This window comes from Calliphora vicina, chromosome 3 (assembly GCF_958450345.1).
Source record: "Calliphora vicina chromosome 3, idCalVici1.1, whole genome shotgun sequence".
In the NCBI taxonomy this organism is placed as follows: domain Eukaryota; kingdom Metazoa; phylum Arthropoda; class Insecta; order Diptera; family Calliphoridae; genus Calliphora; species Calliphora vicina.
Genome location: NC_088782.1, coordinates 29,664,472 through 29,691,287, shown reverse-complemented (window position 1 = coordinate 29,691,287; position 26,816 = coordinate 29,664,472). Strand labels below are relative to the sequence as shown.

At 30.2% G+C, this 26,816-nt stretch overlaps 1 protein-coding gene across 1 annotated transcript in view; it reads left to right on the top strand.

Annotated features, from left to right (window-relative positions):
* Rh50 overlaps positions 1-18,317 on the top strand; it is an 89,321-nt gene extending 71,004 nt beyond the window's left edge. The window contains exons 5-8 of the mRNA XM_065504701.1: positions 5,002-5,192; positions 13,359-13,556; positions 17,246-17,339; positions 17,662-18,317. Coding sequence (XP_065360773.1) covers positions 5,002-5,192; positions 13,359-13,556; positions 17,246-17,339; positions 17,662-17,762 — 584 coding nt within the window. The 3' untranslated portion in view covers positions 17,763-18,317. The remainder of the gene's footprint in view (positions 1-5,001; positions 5,193-13,358; positions 13,557-17,245; positions 17,340-17,661) is intronic.
* The last annotated feature ends 8,499 nt before the right edge of the window (positions 18,318-26,816 follow it).

The following is a 26,816-nucleotide window of genomic DNA, read 5'->3' as shown; positions in this document are numbered from 1 at the left end:
GAAGATATTATGTTTTTATGGCGTTTTTCGATATTCCTTCCCAGGCAATTTTAACGGCATGAATTAAATCGTGAAAATTTCCGATCCTTATTTCAGCAATTTTCACTATTTATTATACCCTTCACCTTCGTGAGAAGGGTATATATAAGTTTGTCATTTCGTTTGTAATTTCTACATTTTTCATTTCCGACCCTATAAAGTATATATATTCTGGATCCTTATAGATAGCGGAGTCGATTAAGCCATGTCCGTCTGTCTGTCTGTCTGTCTGTTGAAATCAATTTTCTGAAGACCCCAGATATCTTCGGGATCCAAATCTTCAATAATTCTGTCATACATGCTTTCGAGAATTTTGCTATTTAAAATCAGCAAAATCGGTCCACAAATGGCTGAGATATGAGGAAAAAACCAAGACAACCTCGATTTTTTACCTATTTTTGACCTACAGTGGTGGCCAGGAATTTAAGACAAAAATTGTTTGCTAAATTCCACGTAATTGTCAATTATTTTTTCAAATATTTCCACAAATATGTATGCATGAGGACTGTTTTAACACACAAGTGTGTTTTATTCGACTGTGTCAATTCATACATATTCACAACGAACACATACAATTTTTCTACAACTTGACCAAACAATTTTTTTTTAAATAAACATATTTTCTCACATTTATATCATTATATTTTCATTATTATAAAATATTCGGACCAGATTTCGTATTTTTAGTTCCATTAGTTTCGGTTATATCATGTTATTAACAGCGGATGTTCGCTGAGGTGCGTCAACGTATTTCCACATATCTTTGTCCATATATGTTTTACCGATTTTTCCAAACATTTTTCAGAAACTAGAAACATTAATAATAAATTTCATACCCTTAGAGGTCCTTTTGTTTTGGCTCTATCGCACTTAAAATTCAGTTGATGAAAAAAATTCAAGTATTTGTCTTAAATTGGTGGCCACCACTGTATATCTGGATTACTAAGGCATTAATATAGACAATATGGATATCTAATGATAGATATTTCAAAGACATTTGCAACGTATATAAGACCATAGTAAGTTGGACCTACAATGGGTCAAAATCGGAAAAAAAAATTTTAACCCGAATTTTTTTTTTTTTTTTAAAAAAATTTAAGACAAAAAAAAAATTTTTTAAAATTTAAAAAAAAAAAATTTTAAATTTAAAAAATTTAAAAAACCAATCGAAAAAATTTTTTTTCCAAAAAATTAAATTTTGTTTACCTAAAAATATTTAAAATTTTAAGGTATAATTTGGTGAAGGGTATATAAGATTGACCAGGTCAATGAAGAACTTGAATCTTATTGCTCTATAGCCAAGTCTTACAAACTTTGGAGGGGTGCTTAGGATCGTTATTCTGTTGGAAGCTCCCTATAATTAGCATCTCTTCACTGGCATAAGGCAACATTACAGCTTTCAATACATCACGGTACATGAACCGATCCATAATCTTATAAATTTTACGATTTGGCCCAAATTCTTGACCAGAAAAGCAACCCCAGACCATTATATTGCCACCTCCATGTTTAATTGTTCCTTTGCAATACTAAGGCTTCAGTCTTTCTCCTTTTGGTCTGCGTACATGCCTTATTCCAGCGGAACTTTTTAAGTTGTATTTGGATTCGTCAGGGAACAGTACTGTCCTTCATTTTTGGACACTCCAGTCGATGTGGGCTTTGGCAAATTTCAGTCTAGCTTTCTTGTTCTTAGCTGTTAGAAATGTTTTTTTTTGCTGGTCGTCAGCTGAATAATCGGGCTTCTACTACTCTTCTGCGGATTGTTATTTCGCTAACGCATAATCTTAAACTTGTTCGTACTTGAATAGCTGATGCTGGAGGATCTTTTTGTATTACTATTTTGATCAAGGAATCATAACATCGTGTTTTTTTCGCGAACGACCTCCAGAATGCGCCGGCGACCAGTTTTAAACAATTTTGAAACGAGCCTGAAAATAACTGATCTGTTAATTGAATATTTTTTACTCAATTCATGTAGTGATAAGCCCGACTTCCAGTCTTCAATAACATTAATTTTAAATTTACTGGAGTACTTGTTCCATGTCATTGTTTTTATTTTCACAATAAACTGCATAAAACTTAAATTTTGGACACTACGTCTTCCTATATTTTTATCTTTTGGAATTTTTAAGTCCATTCATTGTGATTCCCGATAACTCACATTGCAAATATGCAGTACCGAGTCAAATTTTTAAACATCTTATAAGAGGGTGCTTTTGTTTTGTCCATTGAGTTTTTATATGATTTATCATTTTAAATTAATTTTTAATAAAATTATCTTTTACTAAATGAATATTAAATGAACATTAACAATATTAGTTAATAAAATATATACAAAATACATCCCAAAAAAGCCGTTCTTATCAAAAAAAATTATGATTCGAACAAATCCATTTAGGGGGTGCTTTAATTATAGTTAGTTCCTTTTATATGTACAAAATCTGAAGGCATGTTTATTGTTTCCAGGAATTTTTGGAGTTGTATGTCGTCACAGGATTCGGTGATCTTCTCATTTCTTGCACTGCCTGGACCTTCATCTGCATCAACAAATTCACTATTAAACAAAATTACACTTTCTTTTATATTTTCGTTTTTAAATATTTTCACTTTTTTAATGTAAATAAAATTAAAACTCACTTATAAAACAAAGCAACTCATGTAGAGATGCGTCGGCGAATAATTTAACAACATTAAGTTGTCGATTTTTCCCTCAGTGTAGAGTTCATCTGGATTCATCGTTTGAGATCGGTAGACTAATCGGTAAACCTCATGATGAGTTTTCGAAAAGTATCAATATCAGTATTGTAGTCTAAAAATACCTTAACTGTTATGTTTTCCTCTATTAATAATGATAAATAGATATACATTTGTTTGGCTCCTTTTTTTAACAAAATTATTCAATCTACAGATTAGTTGTGGTTTAGTTAAACTAATTTCGAACAACTATCAGTTGAATTCTGCTGCTCTTAGGAACAACTACATTTGCAACCACAAACAAATTAATTGATAGATTCGTATAAACAGAATTGAAAAACATGGCTTTAAGGGAAGGTTACCATGGAGGAAGACCTTAAAAAAATTATAATAAATCAGCATTTATGTAATGTGTAAAGCATAAACATTTTATTCAATTTCTAAGTTGATGTACTTTATCAGATTAACATAACACACATATCACCAATTTTCAATAGTTCAGGTCACCAGAATATTTATTATTAAAAATATCGAGCCCTTAGCGCCAAATTATCGTAAGCGACAAAACACAAATTTTACAGGAGAAGTTTTTTTTTGATTATTTTGAAATTTATACATAGAATTAAAAATGTTATGATGCGATATAATATAATTTCGCTCAAGCTATTTGTCTATTTTTCAAAAATATTTATAACTTTTGACAATTAAAAATTCATGGAATACTTTATAGAAAATATGACAAAAAATGTTTTTTATTGGATTTTTGCATAGATAAAAATTTTTCGAATTGAAATTAAATTTTTATTTATAAATAGTTTTTAATGAAATTTCACAGTTATGTAAATTTTTCTATTTAAAATGGAAAAATAAAAACGAATTTTGAAATTTATTATCAGCAATCCCGCAATTACAAAAAAAGTGTTGAAAAATTCCAAAAATGCTAATTTTTGGCTATAATATCCATACCAGGGCCAGGGTTATCGGGACCCTTATGCAAAATAATTAGAAACATATTGACCCACCTATAATTGGTTACTATATTTTGATATCGGATACGCGATTTGAGAATTTTTGCCCTAAAGTTTTATTTTACATAAAAAATAGGTGTTTTTTGAAAGGACCTGGTCAATTTTGAAATTGGTTTTCCTTTAAAATATTTTATCAAAACTTAGCTTTCAGAAAGTAGAAATTCCTTATACATCCTCTTAGAAATTTTTTGCGACAACTTAAAAAGAAAATAAGTTCTTTTTTCCCAAAAAAATCGCTTTTTAAAAATTTTTTAAATTCAAATGCATATAACTCTAGACTTAGTCATTATTTTTAAACAGTTCTTTCTCCATTTGACACATAGTCAAATAGTTGTTAGTCCAATAAAGGAAAACTGGAGAAAATCGGGAAATATTTGGATACGCTGTTATCAAAAAACTGGAGTAGGGTGGGTAAAAATGTTGAAAATTTAATTTTCAAATGCGAATATCTCCTAAGCTATAATAGATATTTGATAGCTACGACGAGGTTTTTTGTAGTGCTCGATGAGAAGATTCCACATGTATAATGTTTTTGAAATCGAAACTCAAACCAAGAAATAATATCGTTTTAAAAATGTAACATACCCGAGGTGTCCTACTTTGAAGGCCCTTGGTCGCGCCCCTGGTGGGCCTATGAGCCCACGTTCAAACCTTAAACTCGGCAACACTTCTTCTTTGCGCATGTGAAATTTCATTCAAACCAATCTAACCATTTAGAAGTTACAGATTTATTTCCCTCTTTTTTTCTATACCACTGTGTGTCGCTTACGATAAAATTTGTTTACTGTAAAATATAAACATTGACTTACGATAAAATCTTACCCCCTATATTTTTGATGTTATTAACAATTTTGATATTCTGAGAACGCTAAAACATCAGTCGGTCCATAAAATTTTAATTTCTGCAATAAAACAAAAAAATTTAAAATGTCGCTTACGATAATTTGGCGCTAAGGGCTCGATATAGCAGTTTCTTAGACAATTTTTCATCAATATTAGCATTTTTATCATTTAAAGAAAGTGTTTACATTTTATAATTGTCAGAAATTCAAATCTGTTGTATTGTCTTGGGTAAACTTCCCTTTCTTAATTTTTTTTTTGGGCATTTTTTTTATTCCCAGCCCCTACTCAATTCCTCCGTTTGTAACACAAAATTGTTTTTTTAACTCATATAACATTTTTCTTTTAATTTTTTCAATGCTTTTCATGTTTTTTCTCAATTTTTTTTTGTATGTTACAGTTACAACATTTGTTTTATCGGCACTTGTCAGCCACGAGAATAAATTGGACATGGTTCATGTGCAGAATTCTACACTGGCAGGAGGTGTTGCTGTTGGTACTGTTTGTAATCTACTGATTGGTGCTCATGGTGCAATATTAATTGGTATTATTGCTGGCACAGTATCGGTGTTGGGTTATCGTTTTATTACGGTAAGTACACAAAAAAATATACATATAAAATAAAATACATACATGGGAAAATATGTATACACACATAAAAATTAAGAAAAAATATATGTTACTTTTATTGGATATGATCAGGGCAAGTTTTTCAAGCCAAAAGCTTGAAAAGTAAGTAATAAAATATTTTTCTGCTATATGGGCTTATATGGGGAGTAGGGTCAATTGTAAACCGATCCTCATAAAAGTTAATAGAAAGATATAGGTTCATATAAAACTTGTTTATGTCCAATTTCATCACGATATTATAAGACAATTATGAATGTTCAAGTCACTTTCTGAGGGGGACCTTGTATGGGGACTAGGAACAAATATTGTCCGATTTTCAACACCGATTTTACAGTATATTTTCAGAGTACTTAGAACTAATTTGTGTACAAATTTAACAGGATTGACTCATAATCAACATATTTATGACTGGTCAAACATTATTCCGGGGGTACATTTACAAACCTTTTTAGCTTGTGTATTAGTGTTTTCAATAGGAGTTTTTTTATCAGAACGAATTAGAACATACGAATATTTTAATATTCGTAAAATGTCTGTGACAGACCTAATATTCCCTTTTCTTTAATCTTCTTGGTAGCATATTTTATTATTTTTGCATATTTAAACATGCCCTGGATATGATGATATCTTGCATATTTTTTGTGGTACTGCAAAAAGAAATGCACATACATGTATACAATTAGTCTTTGTTTAAAGGAATTTAAAGCAAAGGGTGGGGAAAAAATCTTATACTTGAAAATATAGACAAAAAGTAACAAGTTTACATTATTTTCTTTAAAAACCACCAGATTTGGTGATGCTTTTGCTAATATCTTAGGTCTATTGAAATATCCAAGTTGAAAATTCTATTCTCACAAAGGGTGGGTAAATTTGAGATTATGAATTAAATTGGCTTAAAAACAGAAACACAAAAATTCCATTTTATAGTTATACCAATGTAAAATAGAGATATGGAAATGAATATTGGAATATGATGTCGGTGAAATGTCAATCACAACATTTTGAATCAAATTTCACAAAACCGCTTCGCTTATTTCGTAAATGCAGCAATGAATTTAATTTTTATATATATTAAAACAAAATTTTTGGAGACTTTTTTAAAAATTCAGTTGAACAAATTTGGGGGGACGTACTCTAGACCCCATTCCAACTACAAACCCATGTACATACAAATCAACTCAGAAACACGTCAGCATTAACTTTGTGAAATATCTTCAATAGTCCATGAGCTACCGAATTATTTAAAAAATAAAAAGTTTTCAACCACTGCAGTGCACTGTGGGTAGCAATGTTTCCATTTGCTGAAACCAAAAATCACTGATGTCAACATTACCCAGCAATAGACAATAATTATCACTAATATCTGATCATTTGGCTAACTCCAATTGATATTTTTTGGATCACTTGGTGCTCTTTGTGTGCAGAGAGAAGTAAATTGGCTACTTTATACATCCCAAGTAATCTAGCATGAAGACACTAGTCAATTAATTGTCTCTAAGTAATCTAAACAATCACTTTGAACGCTTATTTTGTACCGCAGTTTTTTGTGAGTAATTCGTACAAATTATGTTGATATAATTCTCGTACAGTTTATTTTCTTTTTGCTTAAGTATATTTACATTCCATGTAAATATGAAGTCAATTGTCACTTCAGTGTCTCGAAGTAAGCTAGAGTGTAGTCACTTAAAACGATTATTATATACTGCACTTTAAGAAGTAGTTATTTTAGCCACCAGAAGTAATCTATTGGAGAGTTGTCGGAGGAAGGTTTGTTTACAAGCAATCGGTTATTGGCCTATTTATGAATTGTCTATTGAACTATTTCAGGTTAATTAGCACCCCTACATGTTAAACTAACTAGGTATATAGCTGATTAAGTAATCAGTTAGGTAGCTAGAAAGGCAACTGACTCTATGTAACAGCTATCAGACTCATTTTAATCAAAAATGGTCAATTGACACCCTGCTTAGACCCCACGTGTACTGTACCCTAGAACTGCTGGATAGTTTGGTTAACACCTCAAGCTTTGACATTTCATCACTTGAACCTAAATATTTGTGTATACATTTCTGGCTTTACAACGTAATAAAAGGTTGATTTGATTACTTGCCTTCGGAAATCCGGTTCAACCTTTCATTATTTGAAATTTATGACAAAACATAGCAATTGTTAAATAGTAACTAAATATTTTATACTCTGCCTGTGTATGACCTTAAGAAAAATATTTGTATAAACATACAATAAATATTTGTGTATTTCGTTACATAGAATTTTCAAATCAATTTAAATGACCCAATTGCATTTACATGCCTACAAAATTGACCTTCTTCATCTTTTATAACCATTATTGGTATTAATTTTCATTGAACTTTTCCATTTATATAATTTATTTATATTGTGTACACATACATACATACATTCATATTTATATGCATATGTATGTAAGAATAAATGTGAATTTGTTTAAAATTCTTAGGAAAACTAAATAGTATATTAAATATTTAATTAAAACTCATACCAAAAATATTATTTCTATTCTTGGTAAATATTTTTAATTAAAATCAAATTTATTGAAGCATACTACACACACAACATTCTTTTATACTTTATGCTCTTCCAAATGTATGTAGGTTCAACAAAACATTTGAACCTTTTTTTCCATCACAAAACAAAAATAAAATTGCCAGAACAAACAAAAATTGGGGAAAAAAAAAGAATTATAAATATTTTAAGCATAAATGTTATTGAATGAAGAAATGGAAAATGTATCATAAATAAAATATAGTATAAAAATAATAAAAACACATACAAATTCTAACTAAACGATACAAATATTTATATTTACTCACTCATTTGGGTGGACGAGTATCTGAGTGTGTGTCTATTAAATAAAGTGTATCCAAAAGGTATGTCGGTTGTATGTTGGTCAAAAATGAATACGTATTATGAGTATCAGGATATAATGAAATGTTTGATAATGTATGGGTGCTTTTGACTTAATGTAACAAGTAAATTTGGCAATGTATGCTCAATACATAAACTATTTCCCAGCAAAAGAGATAATATCTAAAAAATCAGAAAATTAGTACAATTATCAATGTACTTCTTTGTTGATTTCAGTGCATTGGAGGTCGGATGATAACCATTTACTGATGGAAAATCCATTACTAATGAAAACTAATGCATTTCATTGCTATTTTCAATGCAACTATAATTTTATTGGTTACTTTATACATCCCAGGTAATCTGGCGAGAAGTCAATTGTAAATTTAGTGTCTCATTTATTTTGTACTGCACTTTAGAAAGTAGTTATTTTACACTCCCTCTTATGGAGACTCAATTATCACTATGTGATCTTTTGTAATCCGAAGTTTAGGTTTTGTAATCTATGCACAGTGGGGCAGAATTCATTTTTTTGGAAATAAAACTTTATTTATTAACAAAACTCAATGAAATTATCAACGTTTTAAATTTGTCATTCTAAACAACAAAGTGTAAAAAAAAATCAAAGGCAATCCCGCAATTCCTAAAAATTGGAGTGAAAATCCCAAAAATGGTATTTTTTACAATTTTGCTCATAGGGTTCTAGGGATGCCAAACGGGACTGGGTTTTACAAATCCCGGGATTCGGGATTTTAGAAATGTAACTTCGGGATTTTAGTTAAACATCAAAAACATCAAATTCAACAATTAAAACTATTAATTTCATTAATATATTTAAGTAAAAATATAACAAATCAAAAACTAATGCATTAAATTAAAATAAATGGTCCATGATTTCCCCTAGCTCCATACAATTGTCCTCCGGAATACTGTTTGAGCAGTCATAAATATCTTGATTATGCGGCAATCCTTATAAAATTTTGCACAAAATAAGTTGTAAGTACTCTGAAATTATACTGTAGAGTACTGCGGAAATAGGGCTACATTTGCCCCTAGTCCCCTTCAGAAAATAACTTGAACATAAATTTCGTAAAAGTGTAAATTGTGTAAAAGCCTGTCAATGCAAGGGAGACGTGCTGCTCCCTGATTCAAATGAAAAAATCTGGCTGCGTTTGGATTTGAAGCGAGATTAGTATTATAAATATGCTGAAATTTAGCTTTCTAAGTATTTTGGGTGCTTCAAAAATCTTCCTAAACTATCAAAAATCTCATAATATTTCGGGATTTGTTAATCCCGATCCCGAAAAATCCCGGGATTTTCGGGATCTGGGAAAATTTCCTTCAGGGCTGGGAAAATACTTTGAGGATAAATAGGGATTATATCAAGGTTTCCAAAGCTGATTTCTGTTATCTGATCCCAGCTTTACGATTTTAGAATATGTTTTTGAAATTTTGATAAGAAATAGGTGAAATTCCGAAGAGCGTAGGGGCGACATATTCGAAAAATAGCAATTGCTTTTTATACCAAAATGTTCTCTGTAAAGATACCTTACAGAAAAACATAAAATTGCTGCATATTCTTGAAGAAAGTTTTTTTTAATAAAAAAAGTGTTAAGTTACCTTTTCGCCCAAAAAACAGCAAAAATCTACAAAATTTTTGGATATTACTCTGAAATCTTTTGTATATTATTGGTAATTTAGTTGTCTAACTAACAAAAAAAGTTCGAGTCCCTTCGGTCCAAAATACAACCTATATTTTTAAAAATGCGGACCAAGGTATGGCAAAATTTTAAAATTTGAATTTTGAAATGCCTATAACTCGGAAATTATAAGAGATAGCACACGCAAGCACATTTTTTCAAGATCTAGAAGAGAGAACGGATGGGAAAAGTGTTTAAAAATGTTCATGTCAAAGCTACCCTACTTTGAGTCCCGATCGCGCCGCCCCTGGAGCATTTGTAGGATCCATTTTAATAACATAAACTCGTTGTCTACGTCCGCGTTAAATTTTATTCCGATCCCACCAGCAAATACCAGAAATATTAGATTTATTTACAAAAGCTACGTTTCCGCATTCACCGTAATCGGCACCGAAAACGCAATTCCATACATTTGCACCGAAAAAATGTTCTAAAACGAACTTTTTTTCGGTGCAAATGTATGAAATTTCGTTTTCGGTGCCGATTAAGCTTAAGAAGGGATTTTTGTAAATTCGAACGTTTAGGTGGTAAAAAAGGTAAATTTGGTAACCTTATATCTTCAAAACTAATAAAGATACAAAAGAACTTTAAATTGCCTGTTACTCCATTTAGAAAATAAGTTGACAGGTGTTTGGAACTTACTTTTTCGAAATTCGAGCCTTTTAGGGGATAAAACGGGTAAAAACTGCATTTTGGTACTTTTTTTTGTCACCAATAAACATAGAAAAAAATTTTAAATCTTATTCTCTACTAATCAACAAATAACAAATACATATTTGGTACTTTTTTGAATTTCGAATCCTTAAGGGATAAAAATTGTGTTTATTTTTGGTACTTTTTTTTCATAAAATATGTTTTTCTATAAATTGTCATACACATATGAATATTTTATTTTGAGATATCACCACGATACAGAAATTTATTTGAATAAAATTTTACTACTGCAATGAGGATAAAAAAAGGTACCAAAAAGTGGGTAAAAAACGGGAAAAACAATTTATTTGAATTTATGAGACCAATTTTGATAATTTTTTACCATTGGTTCCTGGATTCATACAAAAATAAACTAACAGAGTGTTATTTGTAACTCGAGTGCCAAAGTGTATATTGGCCCACATCCGGGTGAACAGTTTGGTACTTTTTTTACAACCTATTTTTCTTATGCACATTAAAACATATTTTAATCGTTAGAGATTTGTTTGGCAAAATGGAGTATTTTTTAAAATTCAAACTTGAGGAGTGTTGAAGGAGGAAAAGGGAAATTGGTACTTTTCTCCTAATGGTACCTTTTTTAATATTTTAAATTATTTAACTTATCGACATTAAAGTTAGCTGATATGTATCTGAGTGAAAATACAGTTAGGAGTAGGGAATAATATTTAGGTACCAAAATGTGAGAACTGAACTATAGGTACTTTTTCGTTCTTCTAATAGTACTTTTTGAATTTTCTTTAATAAGGGACCTAGAAATATTGAATTAAGCATATATGGTTCCGAGTGAACAAGAATCCAAGGGGTGACTTTATGGTACTTCTTTTATTGTAATGGTATTTATACCCTACACCATCATAGTGGGGAGGGTATAATGCGTTTGTGCAGATGTTTGTAACGCCCAAAAATATTAATCTAACACCCACCTTAAAGTATACCGATCGACTTAGAATCACTTTCTGAGTCGATTAAACGATATCCGTCTGGCTGGCTGTCCATGTAAACCTTGTGCGCAGAGTACAGGTCGCAATTTTGAAGATATTTCGATCAAATTTAGTACATATTATTTTTTCGCCCCAAGGACCAAGCCTATTGAAACTGGCTGAAATCGGTCCATTATTTCACCTAGTCCCCATACAAATGTCCTTCTCGAAATTGGACTTTATCAGTCATAAATGTTTAATTTATATATCTATCTCCACAAATTCCGCTCCAAATAAGTTTTATATATACAAAATTCATGTCACCAAATTTTGTTACGATCGGTCCATAATTAGTCATAGCTCCCATATAGACCCGCTTCCGATAATCACTTTAACGTGCATAAATCGCTTAAAAACGTTGGTATACACACAAAATTCAACATAGTTAACTTTAATATAAACATAAATCACACGACCTAATTTCATGTTGATCGGTGCATAATTGGTCATAGCTCCCATATAAGGCCCACTTCTGAAAATCACTCAAAAATATAAGTTATTGAAATTTTAAAAGAAAAATGGTTTTGTTTTTTTACTTAGTGTAGGGTATTATATTGTCGGGTTTGACCGACCATACTTTCTTACTTGTGTTTTAATACATGTATAATAATGAACCTGGAATCATGAAATTAGGCACATATGATCCTGAATAAGATAGAATCCACAGGGGACTTTATGGCACTTTTTTATTTGAATGGTAATAAATATCATATAACAAATAATGCTTCGCTAAGAAGCATTCGATTTAATTGTTTGCTGGGCTAGACTGATTCGAGTTTTTAATATTTAAAAATTATAGAAAAATTTGTAGAAAGAGAGAGTGTCATACATACACTTAAATGAAATTGAATAAATAAACAATTTTCACTTTAGGGGTTTTATAAGACAATGAAGTGGTTCTTAAAACAAACAAAATCTATTTTGGTACAACTAAAAAGAATTAAGAAGATTTGTTTCTAATTTAAAAACGATTCTAAAGCATTTTTCCAAACTTATCATATACTTGAATACCACAGCAATAATCCATAGCTTTTCTCCTCTGTTTCTAGAACAACGTTATGCATTTTATTGCCTCTCATCAATTTAATAACATTTTCAAATTCCGATTTCAATATTTTTATTTTTTCATTCAGTTTCATTGTTTCATTATTTGTGTTATTTGTTTGTATTTTTTTTTCCTGTGTAGCTAAAAAAAAAATACTTTCGAGTAGTTTTAGATTGTAGTTTAGACAGACACTTTTTATGACTAAAAGGTATTATTAATGGTAGTTTATTGTTTCCATATGGGTACCAATTTGTAGGCAATAAACATTCAATAGACATTGAAGATTTTCCATAAAAAGCCTTTTTCTGGTAATTGTTTTTCTCTACTAATTCCTCAGGTATTTTATGTCAGCAAATAATGGGGGGTTTGATACAAAACAATTTATGTATATGAGAATAAAGAATAGTTATTTTATGGTTATTTTGTACCTTATGGTGCCGCCAGAGACTTTATAAATTTTAAGGAAAATAAATATTAGAGGAAGTGGAAGTAGAAATAAAAGGACATTTATAATAATTTAAAGAAATTTTAGCACAATTATGCAATAATAGAGTTATGCATTTATATGGGTCTCTATTGGTTTGTTCTTATTATTTTCATTTAAATTGTTTTATAAATTGTTTACTTATGATCATTTATTACTCTAGCTTTACTATAGCTATTTTGTTTATACTGTCTCCACAGCTTCAATTTCCTTTTTAAACAATTTTAGTTTTCTAAACTCCCTAAAACATAATAAATCACTAACTAACTATATCAATTTTGTGTTTATTTTTTTTTCTTTCTCCCTTTTTATTTCCAATAGCCATTTTTAACAGCCAAATTACGTATACACGACACCTGTGGTGTGCATAATCTACACGGTATGCCAGCCGTAATCTCAGCCATTGCCTCCGTCATTTATGCATCTATGGCAAAACCAGAACAATACAAATCGGATTTGGGTGATATCTTTCCGGCAATGTTAAGCCAACCAAATAACGAAACAACAGTAATATTAGGGGTAAGTAACAACAGCTTATACATATACTATTTACTTGCAACTTTAGTCTTTTGGCTAAGGAAGGATACATTCGGCAAGAAAATAAACTCAAAAAAAAAAAATAGTGTAGGATGTAAAAAATTTAAGCAATGTCTAAGCAATAATATGAACAAAACCCAACGGAAAGAAAAACAAAGAAATTCTCAGACGACAGAGTTGTAAAGGAAGTGATTGTTTGATACTAACTAGCAAAATCTTGGTAATGACTTGCAATTACAGAACAACTTAATTTTAAATGACTACCATCTGCATTATTTAGAAGTGGTTTACGATATTCAAAATTAATTCATTTTGTTACAATAATTCAAATCTAATCGAATTTGATTTAAAATATTTTTTTATCGGATATCCGATCTATACATTGACGTAGGCGTAGCAGAGGAGTATTCGAGTTTTGATGACGGACTCCACAGACCTCCACAGCAACTTTGATATATCCCTTCTATTACGGGTTATCAGTTGCATAGTTCGTTTTTTTGTTAAAAGAGGGCCACATTAACTTTTCCACCCTACATGTATCTAAGTTGCGCCATCTATTCTCAGCCTTTATAAGAAAGTGTCTGAACATAATACTTTTACTAGTCCCCAGTGTAATTGCTACTTAAACCACATTGGAGATATCCAAAGTTGATACCATCCTGGCTAATTCGTCTGCCTGTTCATTGTCATAGTAGTCTCTGTGAGCAGGGACTCAAACTAAAGTAATGTCAGATAGACGAGCTAGCCTTGACAGAGCATTCCAATGAAAAATATGATTAATTAATTCTGCTATCTTATAATTTGAAAATTCAAATTTCTAAATTTCACCATAACTTGAATCGGTTTCTTCACAATATCGGTCGATTTTATTCAAATTAAACAAAAAATAATAAAATCATATGAAAAGCCATATCTTTCACTAGTCCAAAAGTAATAGATTATAAATTTGAAAATCTAGAAAATTCCTAGCATTTTTTTTGAAAGGTTCCTCAACAGAGATAGCTTTGATATAGAAAACTTCTAAAATATAAGTACAAATAAAGGTTTCCCCCAGGCCTTTCCGAAAATAATTTAAAATTCGGATATATTGTTTGTTTTTTAGTAATTGTATACAGCTTTATATTTGCTTTTGTAACTTTTATACTTATGAATTCTCAAATTTCATAATTTTGATCTAAATATGCAGTATTTTTGAAATATAAAAGACATTTTTATTTTGACTTCCACTAAAATTAATTTATTGGGTGTATGACTTTAAAATATTTTAACAGTTTTAGCTTTTATTTTAAAAAGTTTGTAAAATATACATTTAGCCATTGCAACAGAACTGAGGCCCAGAACGAATCAAGCAAATTTCGGATACTCTGTTCCAAAGTGAAGCCTATCTCAGAGAGAGCGTTCTGCATCAATCGACCGTAGTCGGTCGGGGCAAGGACTGGAGTATAAGGCCGCAAAATTTCCCAACTACTTCTTTATGATGGAATATTACGACTTCTGGCCTTCTGGCCGCATATTCTGGTCGTTTTTCGGCAAATGTTCACTTCAAACGAATCAGTTGCGTTCGGTACAGGTTCCTTGTGATGATCTGGCCAGCTTTCAGCAGCTTATAATAGATAGGACCCTTTTGCTCCCACCAAATATTGAGCATTACCTTAGCGCCATGGATATTTAGCTTTGGTGTCGATTCGGCTGGTTAGCTGGACTTCTCATATGATTTCTTACGCTTCCGGTTATAGTAATGGATCCTTTTTTATCGCAAATAATGATTTCCCTGCTTTTGGATAAATCCTGTTGCTCGAAAACATTTTGAAATTGCTGATTGAGTAGCTCCCATTGATTTTGCAAGCTCTTGTTGAGTTTGACAACAATCTTCGTGGAGTAATGCCTCCAATTCTTTGACTTCAAACTTTTTTGGCTGGCCTGGGCCATCTTTGATGCACAAAGCATCTCTCGCTCATTGAAACCGATGGAGCACATCCACCATAAGCTTTGGTGAGCAATCGGTGTGCTTGAGCTGTCCTTTTTTCCAAATTAATGAAGTGAAAATTACGATTCGTTGATACAAATTGAACATTTCATGTTCAATAACTAAGGGTGCTGTGGCTTAATTGGTTAGCGCGTTTGATCATTAAGCATGTTATGGTATTTGTGGCCTGGGTTCGATTCCCAGCCGCTGCCAATCAACAACATCAGTTTATAATAATTATTAGTTTACTAATAACTAATATTTATCACAGCGCCCTCCTTCGGTGGTATAACACTAAAACGCCACCGAAGTAAAACAATTAAATAAAAAGGTTGTTGGCTTGACTAAGGCGCCATCTCACCACCAGAGGCGATCCAACCTGCACTAATAACAAGCATAACGCGCAATTGCAGAGTTGTCAATTAAAAAGCTTTTCTCCTCCTTTCAACACCTTTTCCTCTACACTCTATCCCCTTTCCAAAGAAAGTAACACATTTATATCTCTTCTCTTTTTAAAAAAAAAAAAAAATTAAAAATTTTGCGTTCAAGTCATATATGTATGTAGGTAATTCTCAATAAAAGGTTGGTTTATTATTAAATTCAAAATTTTAATAAAAATTGGTTTAATGGCCTATTTGTATATTTTAGATGTTTTTATACCCAACACCAAAAATATATATTGGGTATATTGGCTTTGTGATTGCCATTTCGAAATAATTGAGTTTAAAATTTTTGTGTTAGTAGACATCCGGAACAAAAGTAATATTTCAATTGATCTTTTGAACAAACAATTTCATTTGAACAAGCTAAACAATTATATTTTTTGAAGTCATAGTTTATGTTTTTTTTTGCAAAACTTTGCCGGTTACATAAATATATTTTGGGTATTCACACGGTCTGCTATTATTCATATTGTCATAATGTCCTAATATATTATAATAGTTGTTGTTGTTGTGTTTTAAACAAAAAAAGTATTATTTTATGACAAAAACATAAACATAGTTCAAATAGAACTTTTTTGTTTGAAAAACAACAAAAATTTCTTTAAGCTATCATAATATATTAGAACATTATGACCATGTGACCAAATAGTAGACCGTGTGAATACCCCAATTAATTTAATTTCACGCATTCAATAGAAAAGAGCACAGACTGTTTATTGTTCATCGAATTCAGTGTTACTTTGCTATTTCGTTTGTTGGGTCAGAAAATTGAGTCAAAATTATTCGATTTACAAAAAATTTATACGAAACAAAAATTTTTATCATAGTTATTTTTAATTCCAACCATGGTGGTTAGTAAAATTACCACCCACTCTTAAAAAAACCTTGGTTTTTTATGATTTGATTTATTTTTTCTTACTTTTTATAAAAAACTAACCTTGATTAAAGTATAAATGCAATTGTTTTGATTTTAAACACAAAAAGACGTGACTGAAAGAGTTAAGGCACCATTTGTTAAAAATGGGCAAAAGCAATTAAGTAGAACTAGAGTTATGGGGCAAAATGTGAGACAACCTCCAAAAAAGTTGATATTTTTTTATCGTTTATTTTTTCATCTTTGGAAGAATACTTTCATTCCTTTATAGTTTTGCCGAACCCTGTACTACAGCCATTATTTTAGTATTTGTTTCTCAATCTTTAAATTTTTATTTAATATTTTATAAATTTCTTATTTTATTGTCTGTATTTATTGTATATTCCAGGGCTATGGTCGTGAAGCAAGCAGCCAGGCTGGTTATCAATTGTTGGCTATTGGTGTTACTGTTATGGTGGCCATTGTGGGTGGCATATTAGCAGGTGGGTAGCCAGCAACATTAACTTCAAAATATTTTAGCAAAAAACTAATATATAAATAATTTTTTTTTTCATTTTATTTACTTTTCTTTCTACTCGTATGTATATGTGTATGCTCAAACAACTTTAAACATCATGTTCATAATAATTGTTTTGAAAACTAAACTTTAACGTTAACAAAAATGGACTCAAACCCCCCAACATATATATTTGGCCATAATAAACAACAACAAAAACATAACATCAACATGAATGAACCTTTAAACATACAATATGTATACAACATGGGTTAACATTTATTTATGTAACAACATCGAACCTATAGGTCTGGCATTAAAATACACCAGCTTCCGTAAGTTGCAAAAGGAAGAACATCATCAGGATGAACTCTATTGGGAGGTGCCCCACGAACAAAAGGATGAATAGTAAAGTGAAGATAAAAACTACTATATAACAAATATATATGTATATATAGAAATATATATTTGAAAAACAAAACCAACACACACAAAATTAAATACAGTAAAACCTTAAAACTTGGATTTAATAATAAACAACATACAATTTTGAATCCTTTGCCTTTAATGCAAGTTTTACTGTATTTAATGCAATTTGCTCACCGAAAACATTTACTCTACATTTTGTTTATTATATTAGTTTTAATTTTGCACAATATGTATTTAGTTTGTTTTGCATTTTTCTCTTTCTTTTTCTGCCTAAATCAATAAAATATTTTCAGCTTTTTTTGCATTATTTTAACTTTTGTTCATTGGAAACAAATTTCAACATTTTTATTTTTGATTTTGTATTATATGTACGTATTTATTTAGTTTGTTGTAAAACTTTTCTTGTTTATTAAATTTTATTTAATGTTTTTGAATGTATTTAATTTTATTATCATCTCAAATATTTTATGTAAAGCAATATTTCTTGAATAAATGTGACATTTCTTATAGGAAATAATATGTATTTAGAATTGAATTATAGTTTTGTTCCTCTTAGTCAAATGTAATTTCACTTTACAAGAAGCAAATAAGCTAAAGAATTAATTCGTAATACAATTTCCAAAATCAAATTATTAATTCACTATAGCCTAACTCCTTAGAACTTCAAAATATTGAGTTTATTCCTTTGAGAATTCAGTCTTTATAGGCTTAAACCGCTCATGATTTCATTAATTCAAAGCCATTACAAAAAAACTTTAAAAATTTATTGAATGATTGATTAAATTTCAAGTAAAACATAAAATTGGCTATAAGTCGGTAAATAGTGGTCCAAATGGAAAAAGGACGATCATCTGTGATCACTTATATTTTCAACCAAAAATCGATGTTTTATATGAAAATATAAGTAAAACATAAAACAGGCTATAAGTCCGTAAATAGTGATCCATATGGAAAAAGGACGATTATCTGTGATCACTTATATTTTCAACCAAAAATCGATTTTTTATATGAAAATTAGTACAACATAAAACAGGCTATAAGTCGGTAAATAGTGGACAAAATGGAAAAAGGACGATCATCTGTGATCACTTATATTTTCAACCAAAAATCGATTTTTTATATATAAATTTAGTAATACATAAAATTGGCTATAAGTCGGTAAATAATGGTCCAAATGGAAAAAGGACGATCATCTGTGATCACTTATATTTTCAACCAAAAATCGATTTTTTTATATGAAAATCCAGTATAACATATAATAGGCTATAAGTCGATAAATAGTGGTACAAATGGAAAAAGGACGATCATCTGTGATCACTTATATTTTCAACCAAAAATTGATTTTTTATATGAAAATCTAGTAAAACATAAAATTGGCTATAAGTCGGTAAATAGTGGTCCAAATGGAAAAAGGACGATCATCTGTGATCACTTATATCTTCAACCAAAAATCGATGTTTTATATGAAAATCAAGTAAAACATAAAATTGGCTATAACTCGGTAAATAGTGGCCCAAATGGAAAAAGGACGATCATCTGTGATCATCTGTGAAAGTTGATTTTTCCTATGAAAATCAAGTAAAACATAAAATTGGCTATAACTCGGTAAATAGTGGCCCAAATGGAAAAAGGACGATCATCTGTGATCATCTGTGAAAGTCGATTTTTTCTATGAAAATCAAGTAAAACATAAAATTGGCTATAAGCCGGTAGATAGTGGTCCAAATGGAAAAAAGACAATCATCTGTGATCACTTATACCAACCAAAAATCGATTTTTTATATGAAAATCAAGTAAAACTTAAAATTGACTATAAGTCCAAATCGAAAAAAGACAATTATCTGTGATCACTTATATTTTCAACCAAAAATCGATTTTTTATATGAAAATCTAGTATAACATAAAATAGGCTATAAGTTGGTAAATAGAGGTCCAAATGGAAAAAGAACGATCATCTGTGATCACTTATATTTCGAACCAAAAATCGATTTTTTATATGAAAATCTAGTAAAACATAAAATTGTCTATAAGTCGGTAAATAGTGGTCCAAATGGAATAAGGACGATCATGTGTGATCACTTATATTTCCAACGAAAAATCGATTTTTCCTATGAAAATCAAGTAAAACATAAAATTGGCTATAGAACACTTTAAAACACTTTTACGTGCTTTTGTTTTTCTATATTATTTTTTTTATTTGATAACATCTATAATACCTAAAACATGTTGCACGGTTATTCAACCCACATAATTATAAATGTTTTTTTTTTTCTTTTTTATATTTCCGTTTCCTATATAGTCATAACAATGTTATAACTCTGGTTAAATTGTGGAACTCTAATTGTAGTTCGCCCTTAACTTGGCATCCTACATTGATACGGGCACGCAACTACTAATCAAAATGAAATTGTTATTGTGGCATGACAACTGTTGTACAACATTACTGGAAAGCAATTATAAATACTGTTCAAATATTTAGTTTAATTGAAGTAATTAAATTTGTTTAAGTTAATAAAAAAGAAACTTTTATAATTAAGATTTAAAGTTATATTTTAAAATCTTTAATCTCTTACAAATTTTACATTTGATTACAAGTCAATCGGTATACTTTAAGGTGGATGTTAGATTAATATTTTTGGGCGTTACAAACATCTGCACAAACGCATTATACCCTCCCCACTATGGTAGTGTAGAGTATAAATATCTTTGATTTTGGACGAACCTCTATGCAGTAATTGTTATAAAAACTGCTTTCAATTTTATCTATTATAATTACAATATTTTTAATTAAACCTAATTAAAATGTATAAATAAATATTGATTAAATATACACAAAGACTCTTCATTAATTCAATATTGACAAAAAGTATTTTACAAATTTTTAAATAATTAATTATACATATTGATTTGAGTTCCCAGCCATTGTAAATGCTTTAAATTAAATATTATTTTTACAATTGAATTGCTTATTTTTATTAAATATATGTAAATAATGTATCTACGTTAAATATTCCAGCAGTTGTAGGAGACTGTCGCGAACTAGAGATTTTAGTTATCGTTTGGGGTGACAACTAGTTACATGACTAGCTAAGTGACTAGTTATTTGAACACGTACATTTCCTAAGCAGGAGGTCGATTGACCCTTTTGGGTTACAATGAGACTGTCTGATAGCTGGTCCAAAGTAGTCAATGCATTAGATTTACTATATACTTGACTGGATACTTGATCACCTACATAAATAGTTATTTTATCATATGGACAATTCCATGAGAATCGCTACCTCGACTGAAAAAACAAAAACTCTTGAATCTTTTTTTCAAGATGATTTGAATAGAAGAAAATGATAAAATGTTACTATGTGAAAGTATTTAGATCATATTACAACATTTTCAAGACAAAAATAATAGTTTAAACTGATTATATTTAATTTTTTAATGTTTTAGGTATATTTTATTCTAAAATTGCGGCGAAAACTATTGTCAAATTGTTTATTGAAACCGAATGTATATTTTCTATTGATTTTTTTAGTTTTGTATACATGTTTATTGAAACCGAATGTATATTTTCTATTGATTTTTTTAGTTTTTGTATACATGTATTTACAGAACATATATTATCTTATTATGAGAGAAAAATCTGTCATGTACGGTATGTCACGTACGATATTAAATTTTATTTATTATAAAATCATCCAAAGATTGTTTTTATTTAAAAATGATGGATTGTAAAGGAAAAATATTTCGTTTAGTGTAAGAAATTAAAAGAAAACATAACGCCTCTCACGATTCGAATATTTTCGTATATTTCTACATGTACCTCAAAATGAGTTCCGTTTTATGTCACGTACGATATACCCTTATTTCGCTCAATATTTTGGACAACAAAATTTCGAAAGAACTTTTTATTATTTTAAAATATAGTACCCTCTGAATGGAACATAAAGATAAACTTATTTTTCAGATACTTTTATTTTTGCAAAATCTATTCCACTCTATAGGCGTACAAATGTCACGTACGATGATATGGAATTGCCAAAAATACGGGTGTTAATTGACCTCAAATAGTCCGTTAAAAAGACATATTAATGACAGTCCAGTAACCGATTGCCTGTAAACAAACCTTCCTCCAACAACTCTCCAATAGATTACATCTGGTAAAGTAAAACAATTTATTTTTAAAGTGCAATACAAAATAAACATTTAAAGTGACTACACTCTAGATTACTTAGAGACACTAAAGTGACAATTGACTTCACGCTATGTTACTTGGCATGTCAGTATACTAAAGTAAAAAGTAAATATGTATACTGTATGAGAATTATATCAATATAATTTGTGCGAATTACTAAAAAAAAAAAAAAAGTGCAGCACTTAGTAAACGTTTAGATTGACTACCCCCTAGGTTACTAGGATCCACTTAAGTGGCAATTGTCTTCACGCTAGATTACATGGGATGTACATATAAAGGAATCAATTGACTTCTCTCTGCACTACAAAGAGTACATAAGTGTCAAATTACCCAAAATATATGAATTGGAGCCAGCCGAGAAAACAGATATTAGTGACAATTACTTAACTGCTGGAATGTTAAACATTTTAACCTGAAATTTTACTTTAAGATAAACCTGCACATACATATTTAAATTGTTTGTTTTGTAGGAAAATAATTGTTATTTCAATGGAAATTCAATCGATATTATTACTTTTTTTGTTTCTTCTTGATTATTCGCAAATCAGTGTTAATTACATACACAACGTGTTTTCATTTACATTTCGTACATTTATTATCGCACAAATTTACGGAATCTTTGATGTTGACTTACCTTAATGATTAAGGCCAAATTAAATACACTAATACCTGGACTTTCATACAACACTTTGATTAGATTAACGGTTACACTAAAGAAACCAACAATTAAATTAATTTATTTACATAAAGTGTTTAGCAATTTCATAATTAACAATTAAATGTGTAAGGAGTGAGATCGAAAAATTCTTAACATACATATATGTTTATAAAAAAGAAACCACTAAACTTACAGCTTTAATTTTTTTTTTATTTGATTGAAATTATTATTACAATTTACAAAAAAAATTATTTTTATAGTTTTAATCACTAGTGATGAAATTTTGAACCTTTTTCGGAAACCCTTCCATTAACGTTTTTATAGTGCTTTCTGTCACTTTGCTCGAACATGTAGTCCATCTCCGTTTAAAATCTACCACACTTTTGGACACCTTTTTTGTACTCTTCAATTCTCTTTTAACAAGAGCCCAATATCTCTCCACTGGCCTTAGCTCCGGGCAGTTTGGAGGATTTGCCTCTCTTGGTACAAATACCACATTATTGTTCTTGTACCACTCAAGGGCTTGTTTGCCATAGTGACAGGATGCCAAGTCAGGCCAAAAATAAGTGGACACATTATGAAGTCTTATGAATGGAAGCAGCCTTTTTTGTAAACATTCCTTGATGTAAATTTCGGTATTTATAGAGCCCGTTGTAACAAATGAGTGGCTTCTTTTGCCGCAACTGCATATTGCTTGCCATACCAAGAACTTTCTGGGAAATTTTGTCTGCTTTTGGGTCCTAAACTTTTCTTCAACATTCCCTCGAGCATCAGCAACATAAAATTTTTGACCTGGAAGTTGCGAAAAATCTGCCAGAACATACGTTTCGTCATCCATTATGCAGCAAGAATATTTTTTTATAAAACTTGACTTCAATTTCCGTGCTCTGTTTTTGGCCTCTAAATTTTTAGTAGCGTTCCTGTCAGGAACTTTTTGAGCCTTGTATGTTTTTAAACCTGCATTAGCTTTAACTTTTCGTACCAAATAGTCCGAGCACTGAGCTAACCGGGCTGCTTTCCTACCGGATGTGTTGGGAGCTCTTTTGAAAATGCGTTCTATTTTTTTGGCTTTAGAAACATCATGTGGACCATTCCTTCTACCTGAACCAGGTTTTCTATCAACTGACAAGTTCTCCCGGTACTGTTTAATAACATTGGAAACAGTTTGACGGCAGACCTTTGTATGCTTGGCCAACTTTTTGTAAGACCAAGTTGGGTTTTGTTGAAAATATTTAATAATTTCAGTACGCACTTTTTTCTGGTCACTCATTTTAATCAGATTAACAAAAAAATTAATATAATTGACATTACACATAATAACTGACATGTTTTTCAAAGGTAACTTGATCAAAAAAAAATTCAAATAATACTTGGGTTAAAAAATGTAATGAAAAACGTGTGTTAAGAATTTTTCGATCTCACTCCTTAATATATTATTACGAGCAATGAATAAATATACAATAGCGTTGGAAATTTCTAATGGACATGAATATAATCACTCACTTATTACATTTTGCCCCTACTGAAGTGACTACTTATTAATATGTCATTACTAGACTAGTTCTAAGTAATGCACACAGTTTGTAGTTGCCATTGAAGAGTATGTGTTTAAGTAAGTTTTTATTGGGTCACAAATTGGTGAATTTTTTGGATCCTCAACATATCAGTAAAACTCAAAACTATATGGGCTTGTATCAATTTCCAACCGAGACACAAAATTTAAATAATTTATTTTGCTTTCCCTAATTATCTCGCACTCTGAATCGCAGGTGTATGTTTATCGTATTATTTCGAAACAACTATTTACATACAATAAGTAAATATTATTTTATTTTAATACTTAACGATTGATCGATATTATTTTTTGTAATTTCATTAATATAAATTAAAGGGTCAATCATCATATTATAATGGCTCAGAGAGTGAATGAATGGAATTGTAAATGATGTACGATACGATATGTTGTTTGGTTGATTTACATCGAAAGTGTTTATTTATTATAAATTACGAAAGAATTAACATTGAAATGAAGTTTAATCAAATGCAAATGATGTATGACCTAGTTAATTCACAAGTTTTGGTACACGTGGTTTCTTTTTATAATAAAATAAGCAAGAAAATTTTTCAAGATTTATATTATCAGTAAACGAAAGGATTTTATAGAAGTTTTCCCATTCTCGGATATTCCACAGAATAATACTATTTAAATCTTAATAGACTAATGACCTAAATAATTACCACTAATTAAATTTTATTGAACTCTATTGTGTATTAATAATGATACATGTAAGAATATTCAAAGATAAATTAATGACATACATCTGCATTTATTAAAAGTATTTTAATAATAACTTTTTTTATTAGATATTTGCATAAGAGCTAACTACACACATGAATAATTGTAACGTGTTATAAAAATAATCAATATAATTCTCATTTAGTTAAATATTTTTAAAGCGTAAGTAGTTTTGTTTGTACAAAAGATGAGCCAGCAGGTGAGCCAGCGACTCGTATATTGGAATTCGAATATTCAGTTTTGACAGTTAAAGAACAATCTAGAAAGTTCACCAGAGATGGCATGTGTATTAGAAAGCTCTAGGCTTCGAATATACTAGCTTTGACAGTTAAAGAACAATCTAGAGTGCAGATGGCAGTGTTATAAATAGTGGCAGAGGTTGCAGTCGTGCGTCAGTTTATCAGAGACGCCATTCGAATAAACATCAACTGTGTGTCTGTATTTCTGCGAATTTATAAACGTGTATAAAAAACATTGAGTGTATATTTAATTCTGTGGTTGTTGTACATTTTAAATAAATAAAGAGTTATTACAATTTTTAAACTACTAAACGGCTTTTATTTGCTATCAAAAGTATCCGGTTTATTTAAAGGAAATAAACCAAAGTTTTGAAAAGCTTAACACGTAACAATATTTTAATTAATAAAAAATAGGTGTAATCAGTCATATTTCAACTTCAATTCAGTTTCACTCGTTGACATGCTTGCGTCATATATCAGCTGCGAACTTAGATCTTTATTCAGTCATATTTGAGCTTCATAGATTCTTATTCAATATAATTAAGCTTCAATCGTTTGTAATTTTTCTGTGATATTTAAGCTTCAATAAAATGTCTTTATTCGGTCATATTTTATTTTCAATTGTAGGATTTATTCAGTTATATTTTAGCTTTTATCGCAGGTGTTTAATCGGTTATATTTCAGCTTCAGTTCAGCTTTCTTTAAACACAGTTTATCTTCAATCACAGATATTTATTCCATTAAATTTTAGCTGCCCGCCCAATAAATCCGCGACTTTTTTGAATGAAACACAGGTTTTTGGATAAAAAATCATTTTATTTTTCAACATAGTCTCCTTTGAGCTCTATACACTTTGTCCAGCGTTTCTCCAATTTTTTTTATCCCTTCCAAAAAATAAGATTTGTCGAGGTCATCAAAATAGGTATTTGTTTGTGAGATGATTTCAATGTTGAAGTCAAATCTCTTTCCGCCGAGCCATTTCTTTAGATTTGGAATTAAGAAATTGTCACTCTGGGCAAAATCCGCACAATAAGATGGATGAAGGAACAATTCGTAACCTAAGTCATGGATTTTTGCCATTGAAACTACACATGTGTCCTGGTGAAAAAAAAAACTTTTTTCTTGGCCAAAATCCATAGTTTTTTTTTTCAAATTTTTGAACCTATAATATATGCACCTGATTGTTTTACTCTGTTGAAGGTAGTCAATGTAGATTATACAGCGTGCATTCCAAAAAAAGGTATTCATGACTTTATTGGCTGACAAACAGAACATGGCCCTCTTTGGCGAGGACTTACCCCTAGAATTGGCTGTTTGGTCTCTGGTGTGTTGTGGTGAATCCACGTTTCGTCCACGGTTACGAAATGGCGCAAAAACTCGTTCATATTGGGGTTGAACAACGCTAAATACTCCTGCGCAGATGTTACACGATTGCGTTTGTGGTCAATGTGAGCAAACGCGGCAGCCATCTTTCCATCGTTTCTATAGCTCAGTGGTGGTATCGTGAATTATTTCAATTGTTTCGGGTATAGAGACTTCAACTGAGCGTCTAGAAAATTCGGGTCCTTGTTTGCCATTGAAATTGATGCCGCAGAATTCCCATAGTATTTATCAAGCTTCTTTGCATTTGCTCCTCAATTCACGCGGTAGTC